Here is a 17675-nt window from a genome sequence, read left to right as displayed (position 1 = left end):
GCTCAATGGGTGACATGTCCGGTGAGTATGCCGGCCATGCAAGAACTGGGACATTTTCAGCTTCCAAGAATTGTGTACAAATCCTTGCAACATGGGGCCGTGCATTATCCTGCTGCAACATGAGGTGATGTTCTTGGATGTATGGCACAACAATGGGCCTCAGGATCTTGTCACGGTATCTCAAGCTTGTCTGACGCAATCACACGATTCAAATCCATATGATTTTTGAAAAAAATAATAAGGTCGGATACTTTTCTAATAGACCTCGTATACAAGGTCTGTGAGAAAAGTATCGTACCTTTTTATTTTTTTCAAAAACTATATGGATTTGATTCATATGTTTTTACATCAGCCAAGCTTTAACCTTCGTGCGCATGCGTGAGTTTTTCCACGCCTGTCAGTTGCGTCATTCGCCTGTGAGCACGCCTTGTGGGAGGAGTGGTCCAGCCCCCTCGTCGGATTTTCATTGTCAGGAAATGGCGGAATGATTTGGGCTTTTTTTTCCATCAGAATTTTTTCAGAAACTGTTAGAGACAAGCAGCTGGAAACCATTCGAAAAATTTATCTAGCTTTCGGTGAAAATTTTACGGGCTTCACAGAGAATAAGGAGTGTTACTACAGCCTTAAGGACGCCCCACAATGGCGCACGGCGCATGTCCAGGCACATCCACAATTTCTCGGATAATCACTCGATGGAAAAACCACCGATAGCTGTCTGAACGCCATCTCAAAGCCGTCCTGTGAGACCAAAACGGAGGTGGTTTTGTCTCCAGTAGCGAATCCATCATGACGCGCAAAGCCTCCGCTCGGCTTTCCATGACAAAATCTCTTGTTAAAAGTGAAATCTGCTGGAAAATGGTTGATGTCCAGCTCTTGTGATAACCAGAGAAATGGCACACGATGGTCACGGATCCAGACAGCCATCCGTTTAGAAATGAAATGGTCGTTCAGCCTGTCGATGGCAGCTTCGGAGCGCAGCGCGCCCCACAGCCACTGGGGGCCGTCCTTAAAGCGACAGTAACACTCCTTAATCTCTACCAAGCCCGTAATATTTTCACCGAAAGCCAGATAAATTTTTCTAATGGTTTCCAGCTGCCAGTCTCTAACAGTGAAAAATTCTGATGGGAAAAAAAGCCCAAATCATTCTGCCATTTCCTGGCAATGAAACAATGACGAGGGGGCTGGACCACTCCTCACTCAAAGCCTGCTCACAGGCGAATGACGCAACCGACAGGTGTGGAAAAACTCACACATGCGCACGAGGGTTCAAGCTTGTCTGACGCAATCACACGTGATTCAAATTCATATGGTTTTTGAAAAAAATTATATGGTCGGATACTTTTCTAATAGACCTTGTGTGTGTGTGTGTGTGTGTGTATATATGTATATATATATATATATATATATATATATATAATATATATATACACACAGCTTTGGACTCCGACGAGGGCGGTCGCATCTCCTCCACTCTCCCTTATCTCTGCTTTAACCTTCAAGTCCCTACTTCACTAGACTGTGAATTCCTCAAATTATATTGGATACTGGATCTATTGGACTACTATTGGATTTACTATGGAATTGATCAGCTGGTCTCTGAATGCTATTGACACCATTTTTTTTCTACAAGAAGGTCAGGACCGGGGGATCCTACCTGCCCAGATGGAACGTATCCTGCAGGCTATGTTCTTGACTCCTGGGGCTCTTGGCGTGTGGCATGCTTGGCGCCTTTCTCCGTTGAGGACGTCGAGGATTTATTCATTTTTGGTCTCATGGTAGTAGGGCTGGTACTTTTTGGCTTATGTGCTGCCCTGATCTACCGGAAAATTGGCAAGACGGCGGCATCAAGAACCACGGCCCCTTACTTGTCCGTCATGATTAACAAGGTTGGCAAGGCAGTGCATTCTCAGACTGCGATGACTCTTGAACTCAGATGCAAATTGGATGACATCTTGGAGCAGATGCGTGCCTTGCAGTTGAAGTTGAAGGTTTCGGTGGCCAGTGAATATTCTTAATTCATAATTGGGTGTATTCTTAATTCATAATTGGGATTTGGTTATTCAAGTGGAACTGTTAAAAGTGTTTTTCACTGCTCAACCACAACACTCCAGGCTTATCGAGCCTGAAGGACAAATTGCCCACTGTTTACCTCCAGAGGAATTTATTCAGGCCTTGGTGAGATTATTCGGCTCTGCCTTATCTCAACCCACAAAGACAATAAACTGACAGACTTACACATGGACAAAGACTGAAGCATGCTCCATTTTTCCCTTCACTTCCCTTCCTGCCCCCCATCACACACCCCATCCCGGCCACCGCTCACGCCACCCTTTTCCCCTGCGGGGGCTGCGCAGTTTTTAGCTGCGGCAGGTCCCCGTTCCCCCCAAGCTGGCGGCGGCACACCACACACTCACATCACCTCAATTTGGAAAACGGACTGTTTCAAGTTTAGTGCACATAAACAATGTCAAATGTATATGTGTTGTCTTAATTCTGATGTGTGCCATTATTACGGTAAACAAGTAATAATTGTGGATTAATTGCTGTTTGTCTGTGGAAATGTGAGTGTGGAAATCTCGTTGTAATGACAGTGATAATAAAGCTATCCATCCATCCATCCATATATACTGTAGAAACCATCTTGGATCAGTCATATAGTCCAAACTATACCTTTTTGGAATTGTTATGATCAGACAAATAATGTGGTATAGTTTTCAACATGATTGGAGCATTTTTAAATTTTGACCCCTGTGTAATTCTTTATTCACCCCTGTAGCTCATTAGAGGTCAGTTTCAGGATGGCTCCATATCTGAAAATAAACATTAGTTAATTTAGAATATGTGTGCCAAATTCCATCCTTTTTTAATAAAATGAACTAATTATGTACACACAAAATGGCCCACTAATTGCCTCGTCTTCCCTTCTCCACTGGGAACCGAAAAAACTGCACTTTTCACGACTGCTTCATTGACTGCAGCCGAAAACAAAAGAGTACACCATTTCTCATTAGAATTGACGCTGACAATCTGCGGGCAGAGTGTGGGAGTTTCAGCACAAACCATTCAGAGGAGGGGGGTTTCAGCGGAAACCATTTTAAACCGGCACGTCTTAAACCAGCAGGTCGGCCAGGTGACAGAGAGTTTGCTTTTAAGTTTACTGATTCCGGGCTGAATAGTTTGTGCTGAAACAACCCCACTCCGCCTGGGGATTGAGTCTCTGCCGTGTTCATGCCGACTGTCCCCAAATGTGGTCAAATCCTGCGATATCATGTAGGGGTTCAAACGAGACTGTGCTGCCCTATTGGATTCCTTTTTCAAAGTAAAGCCGTGGTCACAACCCGCCATACTTGCACGTGCGTGCAGTCTACTTGCAAAAACGTGGGCTAAATTTGGAGATCCGTACGTCGTAAGTACTGCCTCAGTACGAATTTAGGAGCACGCAGACACGCCGTAGAGGTTTTAGTGCATGCAGAACTTTCACTGCGGTCAGGCTGCAGATTCACCAGCAGTACAGACGACGCACGTTGTGAGTACTGCCTCAGTACGGATTCAAAGCGGCACATTTTCATTCAGTTACTATTGAATTAACCAAATCCGTACGTAGGCAGTACGGATTACGGCACCCACCACATACTATGGAGGCAGACAGACTTACATGCACAACGCAGCTTCTCACTTGAACTTGGACTTTATTTCCAAACGTCAGCAACACACACTCCACAGCTTCAGTCTGATAACTAGCTGTAACTTTTCGAGGTAAGTAAACACTCATACAGCTGACCGCTGCAGGCTGGACATGCTCATGCATCGCCGAAGGCGAAAAACACCTGCCGCTCCGGTCCCGCTCATAAAAAAGAAAAGCGACCCCGCACACACACACACTGCTTTATTGTCAACTCTCTTTATCGTTACACTCCTAGAGACGTGCGTTGAACGTACTCCCTCCCTCCTCTTGCTACTGCCTCCGTACGTTTTCACAAAAACGTAGTGGCCGTGGCATCCACAGAAAATGTACAGTGAAAAAAAACGCATGGTGGGTTGTGACCGGGGCTTAACTGTGGCAACAGTGTTAACAGAAAACATTTTAGACTAATCTACACTATTTTAATGTTGCTGTGGGACAATGTGAGACAAGGCACCCATCAAAATATATTATTGTAGATATTGTCATTACTATGTTTATAATAATAGAACAAGCCATCAAGTAAATCTAAAATTAAATTATGTACATTCTTGCCTTTTGTCTCTGAGGGGGAAGTAATGTCTGTAGTTCTGGTTTAAAAATCCAAATGCTGCGTGTGTGTCATCTTTGTATGGGCGAATGCGTGTGTGTTTGTATTCGTGGTTGAACCTCCACCCACCTCTGCCTCTGGTTGGAGTTTTACTCTTTCTTAGCCAATCACCATCACTTATGCAGTTGTCCCGCCCCTCCCGCTCACCTCACCAAAGAAAAGCCAAAAAAAAAAACTGAGAGACAAATCGGCTTCAATGAGCTTAATTATAATAACGATAATGGCATTGTAATGATGGAAACAGTAATTAGATTACCCATTACTGGAAAAAAAAATAACGCCGTTTGTAATGGCACTATTCCCATCAGTGGCCTTTTCACATACACAAGCACACACCTGCACTCGTTCACATGGTGACATGAGCGAAACGGTCACAGTAGGTGTTATTGCAGAATCTGCAGCGGCAGACTGCAGGTGACTACGTGAGGCGCTGTCAATGGTCAGTGATAACGACATGGACAGTAATTTACTTAATTGAAAGATACAGTAGAGCTTGAACGTTTTGCACAGCATTCTACTAAAGCCAGCGGGAAACTTTGTCAAATGAAGCCCTACTGAAAGCAGAAAAGGTTGCATTTCCTTGACTGACTGCTTGAGACTGCTTCCAGAACAGAGCACATTTCCATAGGAATCCATGTTAAAATGTCCAGCTATAGAGCAAAAATAAATGTTTACATTCTGTTACAAAAAATAGTTTTGGTCTCTATAGGTAGTTTCTTTTTACATGACAATTGTACAGTGGGTGAATTTTTTTCTTACTTCTTAGTTTAAGATGTTTTAAGCTATAAAGTTCTATATAATTAGAGGCAAACTCTCTTAGAGTGACAACAGCTGAGCCCAGTGACTCTGCCCCTCGCTGCGTTCGAGGATAGCCCAGTGTACGTTAGCTGCAGCTGCTTGCTGTTGTTGTAGGCTGTCTGTTTTGTTTGGAGTATTTTATTGCAAACACCTGGAATAATACATCATGTTGTGTGTTGAAATGACGCAACGGATAAGCTAAGAATCCCTGCTGCAATATTGGCACTGCGTGAAACTCTCGTCATATTTAATGTTGTATGCCAACTACATTAGCACTTTTAGCAGCTGTCAGTAACCTGATCCATTAGGTCCTGTTAATGCATGGTTACTCACATCTAAGGTGTTAGAAGGTTTGTGTTGATGAAATCTTAATTCAACTGTGGTGTGGCTCTGTGTTGGCATTTTGTCAAGCTGATCCTTACACCTGACCATGTTTGACACAATTTCACACTGTAACAGTCCAATTGAGCTACAACTTGGTGCATCTCTGGTTGCTCCAGGGCAGCTGCCTCCTGACTGCATTTGGTGTTGAGTTCCTCTGTGCCCGCAGAGTTCAGTGGACTCCGAGCAGCCCAGCCCTGCTGTCCTCAGCTTGGGACAGACATGACTTAAGCCACCTTGACACTTGCACGAATTTTGCCTCCGCACTACCGCACAATTCGTCATGCCAATGTGTGTCATTAGATGGTACGCTTGAAAAGCCACCTTGACACGCATGAATTTGATCCCCACACTGGCACGCAGTCCTGCATGGCAGTGAGTAAACTCATAAACTGTTGTAAACTGTGCGAGGCCCTGTGCATAATGACACTCAGTGTTTGCGAATAGGTTGCACAATGTTCACAGTTGTTCAAGCAACTGGCATGAAATTTATGCATGCCAGAAATTTTGAACATTTCACAATTTTCTTTTTGGTACGCAGCCATGCGCAGTTCAGACAATTTACAGCGGGTTTACTCATTGCACGCTGAATTGTGTACCTGTGCCGGAATCAAATTCATGCACATGTCAAGGCACCTTTACACTCAGTCCTCAGCTCTTCATATTGACTTGAGGTGCTCAATGTGAAAATTAGACGCAGACACATGGGGAGTCTTCACCCAGGTGAACATGAGATGACCATCGGTCTGACTGAGCTCCAGAAAATTCAAGTTCAAAGCTGTCAGGTGTTTTAGCTTTCTTGAATTGTGCTGAGGCCCTGTCTAGGAAAACCTGAGCTACTTTGCCATGCTAGCTGGCTAACAAATGGCACCACATATCTGGGACAATTTTGAGGAAGAATCTTTGTGACACCTCCTCTGCAAGGCTAGGTAGTCTCACTTCTTCTTTTGGCAGGGTTACATGGGGTGTTCCCCAGTTTTGTTTTGTTTTAACTTCCTCTTTTCTCCAGAACATGTAGCTTTCAAATTGGTTGACCACTTCCCAGAAATTTTTTTTTATTCAGTGGCGTTTTTGCAGTCACTTAATCTCTATTTTAGTCTCACAACTCTTTCATGGTTTTGTTTTAGCCTCTTTCCACTGGCTACTCGTTGAATTAAGAATTTGAGTGTTTAGTGTTGCATCTCATGAGTACGCTGCCATGGACCATTTCATTAATGGCCACCAATCGGTGCTGTGCATTGCATTGTAGTCAAGCTTGTATCCAAACTTAGCTGCCATGTACTGCAGTTTGACAACTTGACAAAGATAGTCTTGCACAGATTGACTGACTGTGCAGTTATAGTTGCAATATTTACATGGTAACAAGGGAAAAGGGTCATAAAATATTCTTAAAACAATATATTAGAAATAGTGGTTAGTTTTCAAACCACTTAAAACATGTTATGGAGGTTTAAGCCATACATCTGTTTTCTCATTTTTAAAGAAATGCAGTATTTGTCATTGGCTTTAAACCAACAATAACATGTTTTTACGTGGGTACAGATATATCTGGGTTGAAACCATTCCATACTAAGGATAGACTTGGTAATGCTTAAATGGTTTTCATGAGATGTTAGTGGATTTTGAATTGTTTGATAAAAGCTCTGAAACCAGTGGTAGAATGGATTTACAACTGGTTCAAATTGAGACCAACTGGTTATAAGTGGCTGAACAGTGGTCAAAACAAATCATTTGAATGTGTCTTTTGGGGTTTCACAAACTGTGAACCACATTTTTTATTATCTCTTGGAATCCTAAAGAAGAAACTGTTAAATATATATTATACATCTGACTGAAATCCTTTGTTCTGATTGGCTGATTCGTGTGTAATAATTGCAATACTTTTGACAATAAATCATCAAAAGTTAACAATAGCCACATTATTGACTGATTCTGCACCATTTTGGGCAACATTATGAATGATTGCGGCCCAATTTTGTCATAACGGGGCAACGTTTCGCGCATGTGCAGGGGTGATGCGTTGCAGACGACATCATGTCCAGTAAAAATAGCCAAAAATAAAAAGAATAGAAAATGACTTGGTAAATTTTTCACACAATTGTAAAGATAAATTTATTAACTATACATACTACATAACTATAATAAAACAAATGGTGACTGGCAGCATAATGGAATGTCACCCTGACATTCGTGGTGACATTCCATTATGCTGCCCTCCAAACCAGTCAAGTATTTGTATAATACATAATGGTGTCTACTAGTCTTTTTTTATTATTATTATTATACAGCATATTTAAACCTGAATAGTTTGTGTTATGTGAAAAGTTAATGCATGGGCCTGAGAGGGGTGTTTTTGGGTATGTGCTAATAATAGTGGGGTTAAGTGTTTTTTGAATCGTGGCTGTGTGAGAAACGCCATAACCAGGCAGAAAGCCAGTAGACAGGCACACACAGTTTTTCATGTGACATTAACCATTTTCATTCAACACACCAAGTTGCTTGACTGACACAGCAATGTGGCCGTGATGTTAACTTGCCGACAGATGTGAAACAATGTTAGTCAAAGCTCATAATAGTGCTTGAAATTGGCATGTAAGCATTGGTATGAAGGTCTGTGTAGGCCAAGAGTGGAGTTCTCATTCTGAGCCGAACTGCTGGCGATGACAGGAAGGGCAAGTGTCCTGGACAGTCAATGGGGTCTTGCTGACATGAATGGGGAAAGAACATGACTCTGACCCTTCAACTGTGAAATAATGCAGACTATTGTTGTCCAGGCCAGACGTGGGCCTCGGGCTGCACAGTTACTCCCAACAGACATGCATGCTGCTGTTTCCATCATCTCCAAGAGGAACAATGAAGTGAAAAATAATGGCGTGGTCCTTTCACTAACTGCTCAATACTTTGAGAGGTTCATTAAGATTAAATAAAAGTATTACATTATTTTCATTGAATTATGCAGTCACAAAAGATTGTTTTAAAGCAGCTCCCTGAAGCTGGAAGACAGGTATTTTACTTCACGCAGTCTATATTTGTAAAGTTATGTTTAAGGCAGCAAGTTTCGTAAAAAGGTGAGAGGTTGTTTAAAACTTGAGAGGATGTAGGCGACCCTCAGTGTTTAGCAAGAGGGCCTCCGAGGCCCCGCCACAAGAGGATGTGGTTACTTCCTGTAGATAAGTTCTGTATTGACAAAGGGCCAAATGGGCACACTTGTTGCACACAGCGTGGGACCAGTGTTTCTTCAATTCTGTATGAACCTATTTTCCATTTTGCCGAGTCTTCACAAGACTTTTAATTCATATTGTGGAATTAAATTGTTCAGGAACAATTTTGTAAACCGGATAGTTGGTATATTGAAACACCGTTCACTGTGTATGCACTGAGGTTTGTGGGTGTGCCTTTTTTGATGTTTATTCAAAACCTTCCCATTAATTTTAAAGCATCTGTTGAATCTTTACTTAATTTTGATTTTTTTCCCTTCTTTCTTTCTTTAATAGCTTCATTTTTTTTAAAAATTCAGCATATGCTGCCTTTTCAGGAGTTCTTCCTATCGCGTATAGTCACAGCCCAACCCAGTCTCAGGGTTTTTTCGTCCTCCCGTCACGAAATGATTCAAATTTCATGACAGGGTTTTTTTTTTTTACTCACTACTACTAACCCTACTCCTACCCTAACCTTAACCATAACCTAACCCTACTCCTAACCCTAACCATAACAGGCATTGACATTAAGCATTTTAGTGTACTTGTCCATAGGACAAGTAACCCTGGCAGTTTACTTGTCCTATAGGAAAATCCGGTTGTCCGAACAACCCTTGAGTGAGATTCAAATTAAATATTTATCACATGTACGTTGCTCTGACTTGTCACTTAATAAAAACCTGTCATACTTCTTTTGTTTCTAAGTACTTTAATATTCCAACATAAGAATTCCAGCTGAAATAGAAAAATAATTACATTTCAACATTTTCTGGGACTGAGATTCAGAGGGCAGTTTATTGTTAATGGAAGAATTAGTTAATAATATTTACAGCCAGTTTTCTTGGGAAATGTCAGAGGATGAATACATGAACATTTCCAACTCACTGAATATTTCTAAAGCCCAGGTTACACAGACGGTTTTATCGGCGGGCAGTACGTAGACTGAAGTTTGCAGTAGGTCCGGCTGTTTTCGCAGTGGAAAGGGGCGGAGCATTTCGCCGGCGTTTTGAGCGCCATACTAGCCGCAAATACGCGGATAAAATGCCGCTAAATCCGCCGAATAAAGTGGAGTTTTGACGCCGTAGCATCCGGCACATGTCAGGCAATGGGGGTTAATATCCAGTTCTATCCTTTACAAACGCAGGTTAAGACGTGCTTGAGAACGGCGGTGTTCTGCTGCCGCCGATAATGCCCTGTGTACCGCTGGATTTATCCAGGTAAATCCTGCGTTACTCCAGGAACTTTTGCATATAGGCACCGCCCCCAGAGTATAATAGGCTGAAGCAGCTGTCAGTGCAGGGGGAGGGAGCTCATCTCTCAGCCTTTTCTTTTCTCTCCTTTTCCCCTCAACGTGTTGCTTCGTCTCCACGACAGGGCTACCCTCTGCTTCTGAACCAGACCTCTTGGTAAGTCCTTGCCACTGCCATTTTATTTTAGGAGGCATACTGGAGCTTCTCTGCAAAAATATCTGGAGCTGGCCGCGAGTGAGAGATCTGCATGCAGCGCGCTAGCGTTTTTATACTGACCGCCGTCTATCGGCCGTTTGGAACGCCGTTAACCGGGAGGTGGCGTTTAGAACAGCGTACTGTCCGCTAGCACCGCCGTTTTGTCTGCCTCTGTCGCCGGTTAAAACACCTTTGAGGATGCCGATGTGGGCTCTATCGCTGTTTTACACGCCGTTGGTTAGGGATACAACGCCGGCCGCCAATTACGGCGGTGTAAACTGCGGCACTACAGGAAGGGGCGGGATGACACGGCGATTAAAAAGTATCAAACTCCGTTGTTCACGTTGTGTCCGTCGTCAGGCCACTTCTCCGGGAGCGCTCCCGGAATTATTCGACATGTTGAATAATTTTTTCGACGATTCCCGGTGAAGCCGGAACCAAACCACGCACCCGTGCACCAGCGTTAACAACAGCGTTTGATCCCTAAAACGGCCCGGAGGGGGCAAAATCTCTGCCGGGACGCTTCTGGGAGAGTTTACCGTCTATGTGTAAATGGGGCTTTAGACTTCATTTACATCAATCATTCAGAAATACAAACAGTGTGGTACTTTATGGTAAATCTGTGTCAAGTAGGCAGTTGTCAAAAACTAAATGTCCATGCTGGAAGAAGACAAGTGAGTGAAGCCACCAAGACACAACTTTGGAAGAATGTTTGGCTTGTGAGTGGAGAAACTGGGAATATAACATTTTTGTTTTATCTTCATTTTACATACAGTCCCTACTTTTTTATTTGTGGTTGTTTCTGTTCCATTTCTGAAATTAAAGAACTGCTATAAGGAAAAGTGTTAACATTTTATTGTTTTTTCAGACTTTGTAGTAGAACAACAAACACAAAAACCAAACTCTTATAAAGAAGGAAAAAATGCACAATCGTGCAGGAAAAACTGAACAATGCAAACTGATTTGACTTGTGATTTTTGAAAATGATGAGCAGTAACTTTACTTTGAAATAAATGACTCAGAACTGCAGCCTAATAATTTTGAAAAATAAAAATCAGCAGGTTGTATTTTTATTCAGACTAGAGTTCATTTCCTTTTTTCTCCTCCTCAGTCACGTTTTGTGCTTGAACATAAAACAGCTACATTAAGTCATCTAAAGGGCAATTCTACGGTAACGGAATTACAATCTGAGCTAATCTGTCATGGTTAGATGCCATATGTCCAGATTTTGCTGCTGTTGTAATTCCGTTACCATATAATTCCCCTAAAATATCTGTTGAAAATAACAGCCCGTTAAAGTTCAGAGTTCTCAGCTGCTTTCTGTGATTTCTGCTTCTGAACATCACTGCAGAGTTTATCCACATCCGGGTTTTTTTTTATCACACATATGTGTGATTTTTATTATTTTTATTCATATATTCTCATTTTAAGGAATTTTGACCAATTTATTTCATCTCATAATTTCAGTATAACTGTCACTGACAATGTGCACATGGTGTGAACAGGATGTACCGTCAGAACAGTCCAGAGAGAAATAAAGGCAGCGCCACAGTTTAGTTTGTGTTGTTTTTCACTCTGTGTTCAGCGCGCCCCTCCCCCCTCGCAGCCAGCCAACTCACACACACACACACATGCATGCAGGTGGCTGCAGCGATCGGACCCAGCCTTAATTTTAGACGGCTTTAAGCAAAGCCGCCTGCTATTTTTTTATAGCAAAGTTGACTCCCATCCCGTACGAATCCTGTGGGATTCCCGAAAAAATGTCAGCCTCTACTACGAACGGACACTCCATACAGTGGTCTCGCGCACACATTGATATCACGTTTTCCGATTACCCGCTGCGTGGAGAGTGGCGGGAAAAACCGAAGACACTTTCTCACTAGGTGCGAGACAAGACTTGACGTAAATAAAAAAAACAAAAAGGTGGCGGTCAGGTATTTTGGTTCAGAGTGATGAAAATAAAGAATTTGAACTTTTTAAACCAAAAAAAAAACAAAAACAAAAATGCCACTTGTCCGGTCAGACAACGATTTAGAGCTATTGCTTGTCCAGTCACATTTTACACTTTTTTGGTTGTTATGCAGTTTTTGAGGTTCCAAACAATATATGTTGTTCTGTAATGGTAATATTACTGTATTGTATAACAACTATATATCAAATTATAGTGATTAGAGAAGTGTGCAAGATATGGGGTATTTTCACTTTCTCCAAAATGCTGGTGAAATGCCAAGTTGATTTAAAACATCTTATTGATATATACATGTATTTTTCCTTCTCATTTGCTTTTCAGATTAGTGTGCGAGTCACCACAATGGACGCTGAACTGGAGTTCGCCATTCAGCCCAACACAACAGGAAAGCAACTCTTTGACCAGGTATGAGGAACTTCCTCTGTTTCATCCTCAACACATGACAAAATGATGGCAAAAAAACCTCATGAATAAAAATGAAATGAAATCAAATGTGTTTTCATTGTGCGGCACAGTGGTTTAGTGGTTAGCATTGATGCTTCACAGCAAAAAGGCTGTGGGATCGCTTCTTACACTTTCTGTGTGGAGTTTGCATGTTCTCCCCGTGTTTGCATGGGTTTCCTCTGGGCACTCCCGTTTCCTCCTACGATTAAAAAAAACAAAACAAAAAAAAAAAACATTCTTATTTAGGGTCTGCACCTTTCTCTGCCCCTGACCAAGGCAGCGTATCTACATCTGGATTTGGTGCCCACTGCTCCTAGTGGATGGGTTATATCTAACTATACAACCCCTGGCAACAATTATGGAATCACCGGCCTTGGAGGATGTTCATTCAGTTGTTTAATTTTGTAGAAAAAAAGCAGATCACAGACATGACACAAAACTAAAGTCATTTCAAATGGCAACTTTCTGGCTTTAAGAAACACTATAAGAAATCAGGAAAAAAAATTGTGGCAGTCAGTAACGGTTACTTTTTTAGACCAAGCAGAGGGAAAAAAATATGGAATCACTCAATTCTGAGGAAAAAATTATGGAAGCATGAAAAACAAAAGAACGCTCCAACACATCACTAGTATTTTGTTGCACCACCTCTGGCTTTTATAACAGCTTGCAGTCTCTGAGGCATGGACTTAATCAGTGACAAACAGTACTCTTCATCAATCTGGCTCCAACTTTCTCTGATTGCTGTTGCCAGATCAGCTTTGCAGGTTGGAGCCTTGTCATGGACCATTTTCTTCAACTTCCACCAAAGATTTTCAATTGGATTAAGAGCCGGACTATTTGCAGGCCATGACATTGACCCTATGTGTCTTTTTGCAAGGAATGTTTTCACAGTTTTTGCTCTATGGCAAGATGCATTATCATCTTGAAAAATGATTTCATCATCCTCAAACATCCTTTCAATTGATGGGATAAGAAAAGTGTCCAAAATATCAACGTAAACTTGTGCATTTATTGATGATGTAATGACAGCCATCTCCCCAGTGCCTTTACCTGATATGCAGCCTCATACAACCCCTGGCAAAAATTATGGAATCACCGGCCTCGGAGGATGTTCATTCAGTTGTTTAATTTTGTAGAAAAAAAGCAGATCACAGACATGACACAAAACTAAAGTCATTTCAAATGGCAACTTTCTGGCTTTAAGAAACACTATAAGAAATCAAGAAAAAAAGATTGTGGCAGTCAGTAACGGTTACTTGTTTAGACCAAGCAGAGGAAAAAAATATGGAATCACTCAATTCTGAGGAAAAAATTATGGAATCACCCTGTAAATTTTCATCCCCAAAACTAACACCTGCATCATATCAGATATGCTCGTTAGTCTGCATCTAAAAAGGAGTGATCACACCTTGGAGAGCTGTTGCACCAAGTGGACTGACATGAATCATGGCTCCAACACGAGAGATGTCAATTGAAACAAAGGAGAGGATTATCAAACTCTTAAAAGAGGGTAAATCATCACGCAATGTTGCAAAAGATGTTGGTTGTTCACAGTCAGCTGTGTCTAAACTCTGGACCAAATACAAACATGGGAAAGGTGTTAAAGGCAAACATACTGGTAGACCAAGGAAGACATCAAAGCGTCAAGACAGAAAACTTAAAGCAATATGTCTCAAAAATCGAAAAATGCACAACAAAACAAATGAGGAACGAATGGGAGGAAACTGGAGTCAACGTCTGTGACCGAACTGTAAGAAACCGCCTAAAGGAAATGGGATTTACATACAGAAAAGCTAAACAAAAGCCATTATTAACACCTAAACAGAAAAAAAACAACGTTACAATGGGCTAAGGAAAAGCAGTCGTGGACTGTGGATGACTGGATGAAAGTCATATTCAGTGATGAATCTCGAATCTGCATTGGGCAAGGTGATGATGCTGGAACTTTTGTTTGGTGCCGTTCCAATGAGATTTATAAAGATGACTGCCTGAAGAGAACATGTAAATTTCCACAGTCATTGATGATATGGGGCTGCATGTCAGGTAAAGGCACTGGGGAGATGGCTGTCATTACATCATCAATAAATGCACAAGTTTACGTTGATATTTGGACAATTGAAAGGATGTTTGGGGATGATGAAATCATTTTTCAAGATGATAATGCATCTTGCCATAGAGCAAAAAACTGTGAAAACATTCCTTGCAAAAAGACACATAGGGTCAATGTCATGGCATAGGGTCAATGTCAACGAGCAGATCTGATTTGATGCAGGTGTTAGTTTGGGGGATGAAAATTTACAGGGTGATTCCATAATTTATTCCTCAGAATTGAGTGATTCCATATTTTTTTCCTCTGCTTGGTCTAAAAAAGTAACCGTTACTGACTGCGACAATCTTTTTTTCTTGATTTCTTATAGTGTTTCTTAAAGCCAGAAAGTTGCCATTTGAAATGACTTTAGTTTTGTGTCATGTCTGTGATCTGCTTTTTTTCTACAAAATTAAACAACTGAATGAACATCATCCGAGGCCGGTGATTCCATAATTTTTGCCAGGGGTTGTATCATCAATGACTGTGGAAAGTTACATGTTCTCTTCAGGCAGTCATCTTTATAAATCTCATTGGAACGGCACCAAGCAAAAGTTCCAGCATCATCACCTTGCCCAATGCAGATTCGAGATTTATCACTGAATATGACTTTCATCCAGTCATCCACAGTCCACGATTGCTTTTCCTTAGCCCATTGTAACCTTGTTTTTTTCTGTTTAGCTGTTAATGATGGCTTTTGTTTAGCTTTTCTGTATGTAAATCCCATTTCCTTTAGGCGGTTTCTTACAGTTCGGTCACAGACGTTGACTCCAGTTTCCTCCAGTTTCCTCCCATTCGTTCCTCATTTGTTTTATTGTGCATTTTCGATTTTTGAGACATATTGCTTTAAGTTTTCTGTCTTGACGCTTTGATGTCTTCCTTGGTCTACCAGTATGTTTGCCTTTAACAACTTTCCCATGTTGTTTGTATTTGGTCCAGAGTTTAGACACAGCTGACTGAACAACCAACATCTTTTGCAACATTGCGTGATGATTTACCCTCTTTTAAGAGTTTGATAATCCTCTCCTTTGTTTCAATTGACATCTCTCGTGTTGGAGCCATGATTCATGTCAGTCCACTTGGTGCAACAGCTCTCCAAGGTGTGATCACTCCTTTTTAGATGCACACAAACGAGCAGATCTGATTTGATGCAGGTGTTAGTTTTGGGGATGAAAATTTACATGGTGATTCCATAATTTTTTCCTCAGAATTGAGTGATTCCATATTTTTTTCCCTCTGCTTGGTCTAAAAAAGTAACTGTTACTGACTGCCACAATTTTTTTTTCCTGATTTCTTATAGTGTTTCTTAAAGCCAGAAAGTTGCCATTTGAAATGACTTTAGTTTTGTGTCATGTCTGTGATCTGCTTTTTTTCTACAAAATTAAACAACTGAATGAACATCCTCCGAGGCCGGTGATTCCATAATTGTTGCCAGGGGTTATAATTAGGATGGGTTAAATGCAGAGGACAAATTTGGTTGTATGAACATACAATGACAATAAAGGAAATAATTGTTATATTATTAGTTAAACATGATGCATTTGTGCACTTTGACACATGTCATGAGTATCATTATATTTTTCACAGTAAAAATGAACAAGAAGCATTTGTGATGTTGACATCAAATTAATTTGCATCCAGAAAGTATTCACATTTTTTCCACATTTTATGTTAGTCTTATTCCAAAATTGAGTAAATAAATCCCCCCCCCCAAATTCTACACACAACGCCCCAACATGACAACATGAAAAGTGTTTTTGCAAATTTATTAAAAACAAAAACTAAGAAATCACATACGTAAGTACGTAAGTATTCACAGCCTTTGCATCAATACTTTGATGCACCTTTGGCAGCAATTACAGCCTCAAGTCTTCTTGAATATGATGCCACAAGATTGGCGCACCTATGTTTGGGCAGTTTTTGCAATGTATCTGTAGTTCATCTACAGGTATGGTACTTTGTGCATCAACAAAGTACTGAGCAAAAGGTGTGAATACTTATATACTTGTGTATTTAATAAATTTTTAGAAAAAAAATCATGTTGTCATTATGGAGTGTTGAGTAGAATTTTGAGGGGGAAAAAATGAATTTACTCCATTTTGGAATAAGACTAACATAAGAAAATGTGGAAAAAGTGAAGTCCTGTGAACACTTTCTGGATGCACTGTGTGTTCATTAATTAATGGAGTAACACTTATGGATTAACACTGAATTAAGATGTAACTGTATTTAATAATCATAAGGGTGTACACTTTAAGGTAATGTATCCGCGAAATTCCGCGGATTTCATCATGGGGAGGAGGTGTTAGTGTTTTACTCTGTATTCATGATTGTCACTTAGTTTTTAAAATGTCTATTGCAAAGTGTTCTTTTTTAACGACATCATGCAAGTTTTATAAGACCGCGGCAGTCTGTGGACACTCTGAGAAAAAAAAAAAGCCTGGCTGTTGCGACAGTTGTCGTAAAGTGAGACTGGTTAGTTGCTGCGGCGACGCTGTATGTCTCCTGCATGAAGCTTTAGCGAAAGGTAGCATGTGGACATCGCAAACCTTTAGAGTGCTAAAGTTTTTAAAAGAAGACTTGTGCAGCGTCTGTCACGGACCGACGTCGGACAGAGAGAAGATGGCGAGAAAAATTGTTTGAAAAAGTCAGATAAGGACAAGAATCCGTGGAATTGTCGCTGGCTTCATCAACACACCTGAAATATAAAAGAAACGGGAAAAGTGAACTGTGCCCTCAGGAAACACGGTAAGAATTTTTCTCTCTCCGGAAAATAAACATTGTGCTGTTCAAACAGGTTTTTTTTTTTTTTTCATTAATCTCGACTTTCTTTCATTGGGAAAAGACTGGGTTTGAATGGATTTAGGCTGCATGAATTTACACAAGAATGTAAATGAGTTTTTATGAATGTAGACTTTTTCATGGGAAAAAGACACAGTGGCTTTGAGTGGATTTACAGTATGTTAATCAAGGTATGTCAATCAATAAATTGTGTATAAAATAAAAAAATAAACATTCAGGTTCAGATTCTTAGAGGTGTTTGGGCTCAGACTGAGATGGATA

The 17675-nt window shown here is 40.9% G+C and overlaps 1 protein-coding gene across 2 annotated transcripts in view; it reads left to right on the top strand.

The window, feature by feature from the left end:
• LOC117517647 (moesin) overlaps nt 1-17675 on the top strand; it is a 74012-nt gene that overhangs the window by 23383 nt on the left and 32954 nt on the right. The window contains exons 2-3 of one of the 2 annotated variants that reach the window (XM_034178752.1): nt 4656-4662; nt 12404-12487. In XM_034178752.1, coding sequence (XP_034034643.1) covers nt 12425-12487 — 63 coding nt within the window. In that variant the 5' untranslated portion in view covers nt 4656-4662; nt 12404-12424. The remainder of the gene's footprint in view (nt 1-4655; nt 4663-12403; nt 12488-17675) is intronic. The other variant, XM_034178751.1, reaches the window with a different exon arrangement.

Source organism: Thalassophryne amazonica, chromosome 9 (assembly GCF_902500255.1).
Source record: "Thalassophryne amazonica chromosome 9, fThaAma1.1, whole genome shotgun sequence".
Taxonomy (NCBI): domain Eukaryota; kingdom Metazoa; phylum Chordata; class Actinopteri; order Batrachoidiformes; family Batrachoididae; genus Thalassophryne; species Thalassophryne amazonica.
Note: the sequence above shows the minus strand (reverse complement) of the source record. Positions and strands in the feature narration are given on the sequence as shown.